Source organism: Atractosteus spatula, chromosome 9 (assembly GCF_055471065.1).
Source record: "Atractosteus spatula isolate fAtrSpa1 chromosome 9, fAtrSpa1.hap1, whole genome shotgun sequence".
Lineage (NCBI taxonomy): Eukaryota > Metazoa > Chordata > Actinopteri > Semionotiformes > Lepisosteidae > Atractosteus > Atractosteus spatula.
This window is the reverse complement of record NC_142714.1, coordinates 9,137,901-9,152,238: the sequence shown is the minus strand read 5'-3', so window position 1 is coordinate 9,152,238 and position 14,338 is coordinate 9,137,901. Positions and strand designations below refer to the sequence as shown.

General features: G+C 39.6%; 1 protein-coding gene across 1 annotated transcript in view; it reads right to left on the bottom strand.

The window, feature by feature from the left end:
- Positions 1-3,455: 3,455 nt before the first annotated feature.
- esrrb (estrogen-related receptor beta) overlaps positions 3,456-14,338 on the bottom strand; it is a 65,432-nt gene continuing 54,549 nt past the window's right edge. Inside the window, exons 6-7 of the mRNA XM_088925532.1 lie at positions 7,030-7,299; positions 3,456-3,735 (exon numbers count right to left, since the gene is read on the bottom strand). Coding sequence (XP_088781658.1) covers positions 3,491-3,735; positions 7,030-7,299 — 515 coding nt within the window. The 3' untranslated portion in view covers positions 3,456-3,490. The remainder of the gene's footprint in view (positions 3,736-7,029; positions 7,300-14,338) is intronic.

The window sequence follows — 14,338 nt, the reverse complement described above, 5'->3', positions numbered from 1 at the left end:
AGAGGGTTTTATAAAAATAGTAATAGTTGCATTAGTTGTTCATCATTGCAGAGCAGTCTTAGTGTACCGTGTGTGCAACTTGATACCAGTTTTCATGAAAAAAATACACTACGATCCCAGCATCCACTGCAGAAGGAGAAACTAAATTGCAATGACTATTACATCATTGTTTTTTGCTTCTTTCGTGTTTTTTTTAATAAACACACCCTCATCTGGAGAGTGATACAGCGTGGTGAAATAAGAGTTAAAGCACGGGAGTGTGGAGAAATCAGCTGATTCGGCAGGATGTTTCCAAAAGGGCCTGGCTGAGGCACGTGAATCAATTAGCTGTGAGTACTAACCAAACAAACAAGAGAGCCCAAACGGCCATGGTGAAAAGAAAGGAACTGAAGGTCACAGTACACACGACTCAGTTTCTCCATCAGGCCAACAACATGCACCATCCCAGTTCTGGAAACACAAAGCTGTGTCTCTGTCACAAACTGCATTCAGTATTTGCACTGGAGAGGACATTCGATTTTGAGTATTTGTACCAGTAGGACTGTTTATTATACTAAGGTGCTGGTATAGTTCTCCTAACTAGTTGAAAGTAGCTTATGCTTTTATTTGTAATTTACAGATTTTTTGTTCTTGCTGGTATGAAAAGAGAAGCACCTGATGTGAAAAGAAATACCCTGTAATATTCCATTCTTTGTCAGAATTCTAAAAAATGTGTTGTTTGATTTGGCTTATATGGAGAGTGTTTGGGTTGGCTTATTGAATACACTCAGTGAATTTCATAGGATTTCATTTGTTCAATATGTGGATATATATACTATAAAAAGTACTGCTTAAAAAATTAAACAAGGTTTTTTCTATGTTTACATTCCACATTAAATGCCCTAAATCCTCCTAAAGAGGATTTCAAGGTTGACAGGTATGTTTCTCAATAGCAGACCTCCTGTTTCAAATTAAAATAACACATGCATTACATAATAATGATACAATGAAGATTTATGTGTATTCATATTGGATCCAGCATGTTCTCTTATGTGAGAGCATTGTAAAGTACTGTACTGTAGACTGGGTGTCATCTTATTCCAATCTTATTTTATTCTATAGAGAGCAATACACCAGCTTTTTGAATTGCACTGTCTGCTGTCACTATTTGTCAGCCAGTACTATATTCCCAGCCAAAACATGATAAAAATGAGTCACAGTTTTTTCGATTTTTGTTCTAAAAAAATGAGACACAGATAGTAGTAGATGAATAGTCAGTGATCTCTATTTACATTGTGGCCAAAAAAAGTAGACAGCACATCATAAATAATCATAGAGGGAAAAAATCACGTATTCTTCTAAGATTAATCACCATTATTCTACACATTTTTTGTACAATAAAATTAAATAGTATAACCCCAATTACATTACCACCGCTTGTTTGGTTAAATAGAAACAATGCTGTGGTCTGTGGTCTGAAGACAACATCTGCAGCACAGAGCCTGTTAGACTGTGGCACATGCAGGGCTGTTCGGAATGGAATATGAAATCAGTGAGTGACCCTTTCAGTGAATGGAATTCCAGGTTCAGTGGCCATTGTCATTTAGAACATCAGAGCCCTGTAACAGCAAGTGTTCTGAGTACCTCAAAGGGCTCTTAAATTAAAAAGAAATCCGACAATGATTTGAGAAGTAATTTGCAAAGATTGTCCCCTGTTATTTCCAGAAGGCAATAAGTGATTTAGTGACAAAATGTTTAATAAATTAGCCATTTTTGCCGTATTCTTATGCGATCACTTCTTCAGTCATGTTGAGCTATATTTTAGCCTGTTATGCTAAGGGGGACCACTGGTTCTGTCAGTTTCCTATTAAAGTGCTTCCAGTGACATTTTTATTACTTGCAGAAATTAAAAAAACACAGCATTACTGTTACCAAGAGGATATTTGAACTTGTGCTGTATTAATGATTTTTATGGTATGATTGTGGTTAAAAACGAATCTGACATATATTTACCCTACCACAAATTTGATTTTGACCAGTTAAATTTATATCATAATCGGTATCATAAAGAGTTACAATTATTTCAAGGAACCACCAAAATAGATGTGAAGGTACCAAAATCGACATTAAAAAATAGAGACAAATTAAATGAATTCCTCAATTTACAGATTAAACTTTCATTTAAATGGATTTCTATTAATGTACTTTCATTATAAAAAGGTACAGACTTCTAATAAAACAGCACAGATGCTGCGTGCTGTATACTGTACTCACAGGATGTGCTGTATATTTGCTTAATGCACTTGAAATAGTTGAACAGACGTATTGGCCATTGCTTGCATGAAAATGGAATCTCCTGGAATTCTGCCACTCATTGTAATGGCTTTGATATCCCTAATGATCATCCCTCCCAATTCACAAGTAGTGCCAAAACCAAATAATCAAAATCATATAAATACATTCTAACAACAAAAACAACTACAACAAATCAGAGTTTAAGATACCTTTGAAACCACCGTGTTTGTATAAGTGCAATACATCCAGTGTTAGACACAGAAGACAACCAAGAGAGAATCCTTCTAACAGATAGGCCTTCATGTCAGGACTCTTAGATTAACAGTAAAATGTAATGCTCCAACAAGTACAGTATATAGAAACCTTCTATAGAAGAAGCAGACTTCTCTGTAGGATTTCTCTTGATTGTAATGCAGATATTTCGCTGTTTCCATTCCAGATTTAATACTTAAGATATAAAATAGCTCACCAAATCAAATTACTTAAATATACGGTCATACTTTCATTTTTCAAAAAAGTGATATTTTAACAAAGCACTCTGGAGGTTTATTCAAGTTCAAACGTGTGTATAGTTCAGAAGTTGCCACTTCAAAAATAATTGCAGGAAGTTTTGTTTCTTAAAATCCTATGTAATTAACTCTTAGGATACAGATTGTTTTGCTGACATAACTATCTGCAAATACAAGACTGCATCTAGGAAGCTAAATCGCCAAGTTCTCTTGCAAGAGAAAAACCTCAGCTTTAGCTGGCTAACGTTCGGCCTCAACACAACACATACTGTATGCACATTCCAATTAAAGAACAATAACAGCGACAACTGAAGGGAAAAAAAACTAAGCAGCTCATCGGGAGACGTTGAAGTAGTTGCTTCTTGAGATATAGAAAGAGGGTGTTGTTCTTCTCATGTGACCACAGACCATGAAAAAAAAAAAGTCTTACCACTGTACATAGCATTTATTATATATTTTAAATTAATCTGCATAATTTATATTTATACTTTAATTTTCCAGTTTGCATGTTTCTTTTTTGTTTGCATCTTCTTCCCCTTTTTTTTTCCTCATTTCCAAGAGATTCTGGCTTCCACAGTCTTTAAGCTCTCCACCCCCCCCCCCAAACCACCACCACTACCACCACCACCGCCACCCCCCCTCCCCCACCACCCCTCCCTCATCTCATCGGCCTCTTTGATGTCTTCCTGGGCCGCGGGGGTCGTACATCAGACCTTGGCCTCTAGCATTTCCAGAAAGAGTTTGTGCATGGGCACCTTGCCCTGGAGTTTGATGCTGTAAAAGTGTTGGACAGCTTTGGTGGCGGTCTGCCGGAGGAGGGGGAGGGACATGAGCAGTTTGCCGGCCCGCCGCGGGTCCTCCTGGTGCTGGCTGGCCTCATAGTCCTGCAGGGCCTCGTGCAGGGCATCCTGGAGCTTCTGCACCGCCTCCACGTCCTCGATGTGCATGGAATCTGCAAAGGAGCCAGCGAGAGCTTTTTAATGAGACGGACGTCCTGCGCTGTGTGAGAGAAGCCCACACTCCTGCTGGCTGCCCCTGCACCCTCCTGGTACAAAAAAAACAAACAAACCAGGATGCCCGCTGTATGCCAAACGCACCCTGTCAGATGCCAGGAAAGCGCATTTGGTTTTTTGTCTTTTGTCTTTTAAATAAAGGAAAACCGTTCCGAAATTTCCAGTGTTGGCTTTCTTTGTTTTTCCAACAGAACTGCTGAAGAAATAGATCCAAATTAGATCTTTTCTCCCCCGTGACAGATAAAAATGAAGCACGCGGACAAGGGTATTAAATTCTATACGTAATCCGAGCCCCGTTTTTAAGATAAGTTCAGCACATACATTTTAAGCACACGTTCAGCGTAATCAGCCTGACCCTTAATTTTGAGCGACGTGGTCTTGGTCTGAAATTCATATTGCCTCAGACCAAACTGACTGAAAATCAATGTAATCCGACAGAAACACAGAACACGTGTGGAATGAATATCAGACTGTCAAAGGCCAGTCCCTACAATGGAAGAATGCACACCACAGTTATATTAAACAGTTATATTAAGTCTTACCTGGGATATAGAATTTGTTTCTCAGACGTTGATAACATTCTACTGTAATTACAGTAAGTTTCTGTCCTTCCCTATCCATGATATTAGGTGCCTTATTTAGCAATATAAAATATGTAAACTTAAACAAGATGCCTCTTTAACAAACTGAAACATCTTTTTCTCCTTGTTTCATACCAGCAGTTAACAGATCAACAGAGAAATGTATTTAAAAAATATTAGAAAAAGAGGCACTTAAAGAGGGAAGAAGAAAAAAGAAACAAACTTTTAAGATTTTGAAGGCATTCTGAGTATCTGAACAAAGCTCGTTCCTTTTGCTGTATTTTAGAATAATAAGTAATGAATGAAGCTGGGACATAGACCGCTTTTTTATTTTATATCTGAACCAATGCTTGTTCCACACGTTTGAACAGACCAGAATGTCGTGACAGAGATGAGAATTTGGCTAATAGTGTTCAATTACGTCAATCGTCTAAGAAAAACCAGAATTGACAGCACCAGAGAGAGTGTTTTTTTTAGGCAATAGTGAATTTGAAATTGATTTAAGCTGCACAGCACTATGGCTTGAAGATCACAAGTTCTTAATTTTTCTTAGGTTTTCCTTGAAGAACCCTTAGGAAAGCTTATTGTACTAAAATCTGGGTGGTACAGTACATATACTGTTTCCCTTCAGGTTCACCACGCCTTTGCAGTCTTAAGCAAGCCTTTAAAGGGGGCACTGACTCATGCCCCACTCCCGATAATATGCTTCTCCTGCCTCTGCTTCTGCTGTATGTAAGAGGACAGAGGTTGTGGAGATTTGGCACAGATTTGTCTGCTACACACCTTCATTCTACTGTCCTCCTGAGCAGAAATGTTAATACATTTCTCTCTCCCTCTTTGTCTCAGCTCACCTTGATACATATTTCACTTCAGAGGACAATAAAAAGGCAGATTCTTAAATTCTCTAGGAATTCATTGACTGGAACAATTGTATTCTCAAGACCTTGAAACATTTTGTACTGTTCTTGTTTTACTACCTTTATAAGACTCCTTTTTAATGGGAAATAAAAGGGGCAGGTCCTGGGGAAACAAAATAACACACTTGCATCATGACTAACAGTGTAATTTAAGGAATCAGTATTTCTAATGAACACACCTTGCATTTGTTTCCTATGAGATTCCTCTGTGCTCTGTTGCAAGTCTTGGACTAGCATTGTGCATTTTTCAGATACCATGTGCGTGTGAAGAACAAACAATTTAGCAAAGAAATTAAAACGTATTTCAAAATGTAAAAACTAATTTCTCATTTACAATGTCAACTACTGTGTATATGAAACCAATATCCTATTTGTGCAGGCGATGAAGAAAGAGTATCTCCGAGCAACAACAGCACTGCGTGCCACAGTGAGCCAAGATCTGTTCTTGCATGCCAGTGAACCGGGGAGCCAAGGGGGAAAAAAATAACTTTGAAGAAACAATTTCCTTGCAATCCATCAGAGGACCTGTGTCGATTCGATTGATAAACTGCTAATTACAAAATCAATGGCTATGAATTTTCACAGCTGTCAGACTGAGTGCTTCCCATGAGAGCGATCTCTCCGAGTCCTTGTTTAAATGTTCAGAGGACTCCCCGCTCCCCCCACCCCCTGCCCCCAACTCCCCTCTCCCTCCCTAAAAGGTTTGTCATCTGAAAGTAAAGCAAAGCTCCTGATCAGCATTTTCATTTTTCAGAGAGACAAAAAAAAGACCGGGCGGGCATTGATCAGAGAGGGACACGACTGCCTTCTGAAAAGCAAACTGTCGATACAGTTGCAGCATCTTCTCATTGGAACAAACGAGCCCTGTCGCTTCGTGATGCTCATTCCATTCGACTTAACACATTTTATTGACAGCCACTGTGCTCCTAATGAAATGCTAAATTTATCTCCTGTGGCTGGCTTGCCCTACAGCTACTGTTATGGAGATAGAGAGAATGGAGGAATACCACAACGCACAGCGTATTAAATTAAAACCTCAGAATCATGGCCTTTGGTGGATGCTTTTGGTTTCCTTTTAATATCCATTACTGGATTTAGAACGTGAAAACACGTTCACACACACAAAACCAAACCCCGCTCAGACATGATTTTTGGCATTTACTATTCATGGAAAACTGTGTTTTACACATACACTAGGTCATTTGTCTGGTGTGAGGTCTTTTCTTGAAACTCAAGACTCAAGCTTTATCATCCGCGTGTCAAAGAACCCGACACCTGATCTGTGGAAAGAGACCTTGGTGTTTTTTATTTGACTTTATTTTTAGGTGTTGCTGTCTCTTATGGACACATCCATTAAAGGATAAAACAAAATCGCCCAACACTTACTGTTCTAAGAAAACGTCAAAGCTTAATTTGGCAATACTCTGTCATGCAGATAACGTATAACGGAGATAAAGTATTATTCTATATTTTATGCACTGTATTTGATTTTTCTTCACTCTCCAGACACAGTCCTAAATAAATTATCCGTGTTTTTAAAAATGCCTACTACCCCAATAGTCCAACCCTATTGAACCTATCAATCTATTAAATGACATCTGCAGGTCTCCTCATCTCTAAAGTGAACATATGTGTGGTGCAATGGAGGATTTCCCAAGTCCCAGTGAAAGAGAGCTGTTCCTTTTCCTGTATCCGCCTTTGAGGAAGAGGCGAGGGGAACTTTGCGGGATCCTACCTGAATTGGCGAGCGCGATGGCTTTCAGGGTGACGAACTCCTCCTTCTCCACCTTCAGCTTCTTGTACTTGCGCACCAGCTGCAGGATGGAGACGTAGAGGTCAAGGAGGCCGGTGAGGCGCGAGTGCTCCTCGTCCATGATGTAATCCTCAGCGTACACCAGCTCGTCCTCGTAGGGTAGCGAGCGGAACACGATGCTGAGGATGAGGATCTCCATCCATGCGCTCTGCAGCAGGCTCATCTGGTCTCCCAGAGACAGGTTGGAGAAACCTGCGCCAGCGAGAAGATAAACACACTTCAGTTCCGTCGCTCCGGGGATCTTGCTCTCGCACACTAGCAGAGTGGCCGTGTCCTGTATGTGTTCACTAGTTGGGAGTGCACGTCTATTAACACTGAAATATAATAAAAATGTAAGAAGAGCAACAAACTTCACATGGATAGGTTTTGGGCCGTGTGAGTTCTTTGAATTGCAGTCACATACCTCAGAAACATGTCTGTGAAATATGTGCGCCATCCTTCAGAGCAATTTTACATTTCAATATCATACATATCATTGCATGAGCCCACAAAACGTCACCTCAAAGCGCAACGTTGTCAGACTCTTTCTGTGTTTGCTGTCGCGCCTGAAGTCCTGTTGGAGGAAATCCTTGGCCCACGCCAGGGAACAAGGAGTGACCTGCAGTGATTACTTGTTAGCTAACTCCGCTGAGATCAGGGCTGCCACCACTCAGGGGGAAGTCAGCACATTTTAGAGGGTAGGGAAGAGCACACTGTGCCTCGCTTCAATTTCCACTTTAGTAGGCCAACCATTAATAACTGAAACTCTCTAGGCCACTATCCACAGGTAAGAAATGGGCTGCTTAGATCAGCTTTAATATTGGTTACATTTAAAATATTTATGTTGCATGCCAGCTGGCATATGGACGACCAGACCTAAAAAAGGCAGTGAAATAGGTTCTGTCCCAGAAATTAAGAAAAAAAGGAAAATTGCCACAAGGAAGAGTAGATACCCATCTCTCCTTTTTTTTCTCAGCTGTCAATAAACTCTTTAATGCCTCTCATTCTTTCTCCCTGCTCCTCAGTCTCTGAGCGCTCAGTGCGTTTGCCTGAAGGCATCCTATTTTGACAGCCTATTAGCCCCCCTCACACAGTCTGATGATTAAAATGATTGCTTTTACAAGTTTACTGTCGGGCTGCTATCTGCTCCCTTATAATTAAAAGACTGATGATTACTGTATTGACCAGGATAAGGACTGTTCAGCTTTCTCCCTTTTTCTTTTTTTTCCTCCTCGTCTGTTTTTTTTAATATACATTATCTCATTCAAGAGGAGTTGGGGTGATGTTTATCGGCCTGCCTGACACTTTTCAGTGTTGGTGCGCTCTGCGAAAAAGGGGGTACCTAAGTGTCCAATTCCTCTTATCAGGCTGATGAACACAAAAAGAGTGCTCGAGGATACATTAATTAACAGATTGTAATCTGCCTTCACAATGTGAAAGAGAATCGATAGGCACAAGAAAAGAGGCGTCCGATCAAACAGAAGTGCAGTGATGGAGAGGGTAGGACATCCGCCACCGTCGTCCAACTCAAACTTCAACACCTTCTCTTTTCTGGCATCTCCCCCAAAATCATAGGTTGCTACAGCCAATGTACAGTACCACAACACCTTAACGTGTTAGTTTAGCAAGAGCCTCTGTTTTGATCAAGACAGAGATGTAAGGAAATGAGCACCTGAGCAATAATTTGCCCTTCATCCTGTTTCCTAAAATGTCTTTAAATAGCTTTTTGCTGAGTGGAAAAGCATATTGTGTTGAAATAATACCATAGTCCTGTATATGGAAATGTGTTTTTGTTTTTGCAGACAAACTACAACACAAGTCACAGAACTGTGCTAGTGTTAAAAGTCCTACAGTACCTACAGTATAATCAATTTTGACAATAATAGTTGCAGGGTAGAAAGATACAGATTCGTCCTGGCGAAATCTGTTGTCAAACTGAAGAGGCCGTGTTGTTTCTCTCCCTCGCCCTCTCTTTCTTTAAAGCCTAAATTATTGCTCCAAATGGGATCTTGTGTCTTGACTGGCTTTTTCCACTCAATTTAATCCAGTAATGAAGTGACTTCCAGCTCCCTGGGTCAGCTCTCACTCCAGCCTTCCTGCACAGAGGTGCCTGTGTTAAGTGCTGTTTGAGCAGGTGATTTCCTCTAATGAAATATCAATATTTACATCTTCAATTCCAACCTACTGGTTTTATGCAGTCTGACCAAACATGACACAATATTGAACAAACAGAAGAAAATGTCTATAGCCCTGACAGGCACTTCCGTCCGGCGACAGGCATCCAAATGTTCGCCGACCGTATCCGTCGTGTGGGCCGAGAAACTTAACAGGAATACAAACCCTGCAGCAGACGCGGTGGTTTTTTGACAGGATGCGGTTTTCTTCATTTCTTTAAAAAAAGTTTAATGGGCAATTAATTAAAAAAAGAAAACCGGGAGTGATATTTTGTTCTTGGAAAATGCTGAGTACTAACCATATCGAAAGGCACATTCTATAATGTCTGCTGTTGTTTTTTTTTAATGGCTTCATTGATGCAGACAGAGAAGCACGAAATGTATTTAAAACATTATACGATGAAAATTGTTCAATTGGAGTGTTTCATGTGGCCCAACACAGCAATGCCTTAAGCCTTTTTCTAAACATGCTGAGAATATCTGCCACAGTAGAGTCTAAAAGATATCATTACAAAACCCCATGAATCTCTGTCTCTCTCAAGACTTTCTATTACACAGACGGTCGCAACTATGAGAGAGACATTTTCTATACTGTCACACAGGAAGTGACAGCCGAAACCATCAGCTAAGGTAGAAATGAAAGACACTCAACAGCAGCACCACCAGGAGGTTAATCACTCATTTTACGTCTAATGTGCTCTAGAATGACTTTCCAGACGAGACATCTTCAGGATTAAAATGCATTCACACAGATTTGATCAGATCAGTATCCTGACTGAAATTTCACAGTGAAGCTTGTTCAGCATAATAGAAAATGTAATCAGTTAGTCTGTTGTATTTATAGCACATCATAAACCTGCTCCTTCCAAACATCTCTATACAAAATCAAGCTCACCATTAGTATAGTGTATGCTTCATACTGTTACAAATATATAAACTGAAAGCTCTTTCTGATTTTCAACAAAATCCATTGCAAATCACACACAGCCGTTATTTATATATTTTTAGTTTATATAGCTAGAAGACTAAATGAACACTTTATTTGTTAATAAACAAACTACCTTATGCTATTCCAAGAAAAATGAGTAATTGAGTCAAATGAGTCATTTTTCACGATATCCTCTTTCCGCTCTGCAAAAAAGCAGACCTGGGTGAATATTGTACACTAGAAAATGGACGAGAATAAGTTTCGTGCGCTATATTGTTTAACACCAAAACCTAACACAAAGCAAAGATCCGACGAAGGTAGCCCTGGTTTGATGGCGCATGAAACGACATTGGTCGAAGTGAAACTTCTCATATTAACGGCTCACGGCGGTTTTCAACACAAGGGAAGAAACTGTTTTAACTCTCCGTTGTCTTACTTTTTTATTTGTTTTTTACCCTTGAAATTTTTGTTTCCCTGGAAATTAGCCCAAGTGCACTACACGGTTTAAGAGCTCAACAGTAATTATTTTACTAATATTATTTTACAGTCGATGCTAATTTTGACCAAAGCGTGATCAGTAATGCTTATATAGTTCCACCTCCTCCTAGTTCGTGTGTTATTTATTTCCATAATTCATGAGCGGCTGCTCATAAAAGACACACAGCCACAAAAGTTGTTTCTTATCACAGATGAGACTTTTAACAAAATCCCACCATACACAATATACGATTCTGATTCTTTCACGAAAATGTAAAACACAAACCGAAATATCTATGCTAACGTGGTTGCACCTGAACCCCTGTGGCAAAGCAAAACACTGTGTCATAAAGCATTTGTTGAATAAACAAGTAAGATTGTTCTTTGGCAGCTTCTTGAGTTTCTCTGCTAAAACTACCTCTTTGACCGACCCCCCGTCTGACTTCATAGCCTTTCAATTAAGTGCGTTCACACAGTGGCGACACAAATTTCACCGTCTGTTATGCAAATAAACTCCACAGCACGGTCCGATTCCCGACCAGCACACAAAGACAACCTCTACAGCCCCGTGTAGAAACAAGGAAGGCAGGTAGGGAGAATCGCCTAAAAAAGAGATTAAATAGTGAAGGTGACAGTAAAAAGATAAATAGATTTTTGGACGTGATTAAAATTGAGCGCGTCTATATAATCATCACAGCCGGTATCTGCGCTCTCTGGCCCTCTCAGAGGAATGCCATTTATTTAGCTTCCAGCAACGAAAAAAAAAAGGCAGAAGGAAAGTGAACAGGGGGGGCGGGGGGACAATCTCTCCTTCTCACTTGATAAATTTCAAACTGTCATGTTTATCTCAAAACAAATCTGTCCGGAATCATACAGGCGAGAGATACTCCCCCCCTCCTCCTCCTCCTCCTCCTCCTCTCACCACCTTTTTTAAAATGCTTCACTTTCTTGTCCCTTCAGACACATACGTTTCCACTTTCTTTTATTGCTTTTTTTCTCCCACCAAAAAAAAAAGTCTTTGCTTAAAGAACTGGTGGGAGAGCCAGCAAAAAGACCGCCGGAGTGATTGTACTGTCCGGTCCACGATCAAACTTGGGAAGACGGACTGCTCAAGTGATCAGCGGGCGTTTAATTTTTCAGAGCTAGAACTAGAATTAAAATCTCCTAATTTCTGTTGAGCGGAGTTCATATTCTATTAATTTATTATTGTTTCCATCTCCCTGAGGGCCATTAGTCCTGGTAATAAAAGGAGATGTAATTACGAGACTCCATTGCTCCTCCAGATGCAGTCCCCTCGTATTTCATTCTCAATCAGAGCTCCTGGCCTTTTTTTTTCTTCCCCGAGAGCGAGAGTAATTCTTACTGGACAGGGACAGATCTATCACAGCCAACAATCAGACAGCTAGGCAACCCCAAAGCTGCAGTTTTTAACCACCAGCAATCTTACTTCAACAAGCAAAGTGCTCTTTGAGCGTCTATTTATAAATCCGGCACCTAAAACCCAGATGCTTCCAAATCAAATTGTTCAAAAGGATGTGGTGTTTTTTTTTTTGCCAGATTTTATTCAAAGTGCACCTTACGTAGTACCATGACTAATATCCCTTCTATCAAAATGAAGATATACTGTACTCCAGGTTTTATTTTCTATGTAATCAAAAGAGAGTTTTAAAAAGAAGTTCGGGTTCTACACACTGAAATAATTGTTGAGATCATTTTTCAAAATATATGCTACCTGCTGTGTGCCTGTTTGTTTTATCTACAGCCTACAGCCAGCAGCTACAATTCTTCTTCAATATACATGACAGCATTTGCAAGACCTAATCAATACATGCGCTGCAATAAATTGTACCACTTGACATAAATAATTCGACCTGAACCTTGGAGAAATGTATAAAGCCATCCTCCTCCAAAGTAGCCTTGAAGTGATGAATATTTTACCTACAGTAATGCCAGAGGCAAAAGGCAGGAGGTCTCGCAAACAAACCCATATCACTGGAAAAACAGATTTGGTGCTGGAGAGGACTCTTTATATATTTAACGCACATTTTATTTTCAAACAAAATACTATATAAAATTCCGTAGAAGAGAAGTATAATAGAAATAAAGCGAGCAGCCAATGTACCTTCCATTATAAGGCATGTAAGTTGCATATCATGTTATTACTGTACGTCACATATCATTTTCTCCCCCTAGTTCTTCCTTTAAATTTGGCACTTAAACATCTACATATTATTCTTATGTATTAAAACAACACTTTTGTTAACACTCGTGCAATGACAGCCACAGTGCCATAGTTCTGATTAACTGGCAAGTATGGGTTTCAGAGGAAAAACGTCAGTTAACAACAAGGGGAGGGCATTTGGCCCATTTGGTGGTTAGTAAAGTTTGGTAGTGGTTTATGCAAATTGAACAACAGGGAATGTGTGCACGTAATGTAGCCCCTGGGCTTTCAATGGAGACAGCATTGATGGGTATTAATATAAAACTGCATTTGTCATTCCCATTTCATATTTTAAGAATTGCAAAACCTGCAGAAACCGTGCCAGGAGAAAATCTGATTTCTCCAACATGTTGCGCTTTTCTCTAAAGAGACCGAAACTGCGCACTGAAAACCTGAGGTGGACAGCTGCCAGGCGGCGAGCTCAGCTCCAGCCCTTGCTCCTTTTTCATTCCGCTGAAACCGGATCATCGGAAATTTTCAAAGTAATAGCTTCAACGCCATCCTGCAAGTAAGGAAGCACAGGCTAGATGCGAGCCTGTTCCCCAGTTCCTGTCATTATCTCTCGGCACCATTAGTTTAAAATGTAAATGTGTTTGGAACTGCCTAATCAGACCCTTTCCAGAACTTTGAATCTGCATTACAACTAACCTGAATTCATCCAGCCCCCTTATATAAGATGTATCTTCATTTATAAAGCCATAGCAAACCCATTACCCCACTACTGATGGGCTTGGAATGAGCAATTTGGCCAATGGACTATGAAAGTTACGAGGTTTAAGATATTAAATAATCCCCTTGTCTTAATCCCAATCAAATCCAAGCCCTATAACCCAATGACCTCTTTTTTCTGATGCTATTAGAAGTCCCTTGAGTCTAGTATCTTTTATTTTATATTAAATGGATCTCGCTGGCCCAGAGTTCTAGTAAAATATGATTCGAATTGCCGGCATTGTGTGGAATTAATTTCATTTAAAAACTACCACCACTGTAAATGAAGGTTGCTAACTGTTAATCACTTTCCTGTGTTTCATCTCAGAGCATAGCCACCTCGTAACTTTCAAATCGCCTACAAGTACCTAATTTTTCTTTAAAGACTGGCAATATACCGTATAAGTCATTCTACCAAGAACTTCATAATTCTCTCACAAAATTGATTTGCAACTACAAAACTTTCTTAAATATTACTAGAATATTGCAGACAAGATAATAGAAAATTAGCTGAATTACAAATGTAACTGGTACTGCAGTATGATCACAGAGTAAAATGTTAATTACTTAATTTGAAAGATACCAAAAACCTACTGTCACAAGGAAGTATGGATTAGCACTAACACACTGGATAATATACAGTAGCAAAGTGAGTTTCATTAATTTCTCTTTTAGGAGCATATGAAAGAGCAAAGGATTGGATCCACAAAGACAGGAATTTGTCATTCATATTTATTCACTGTA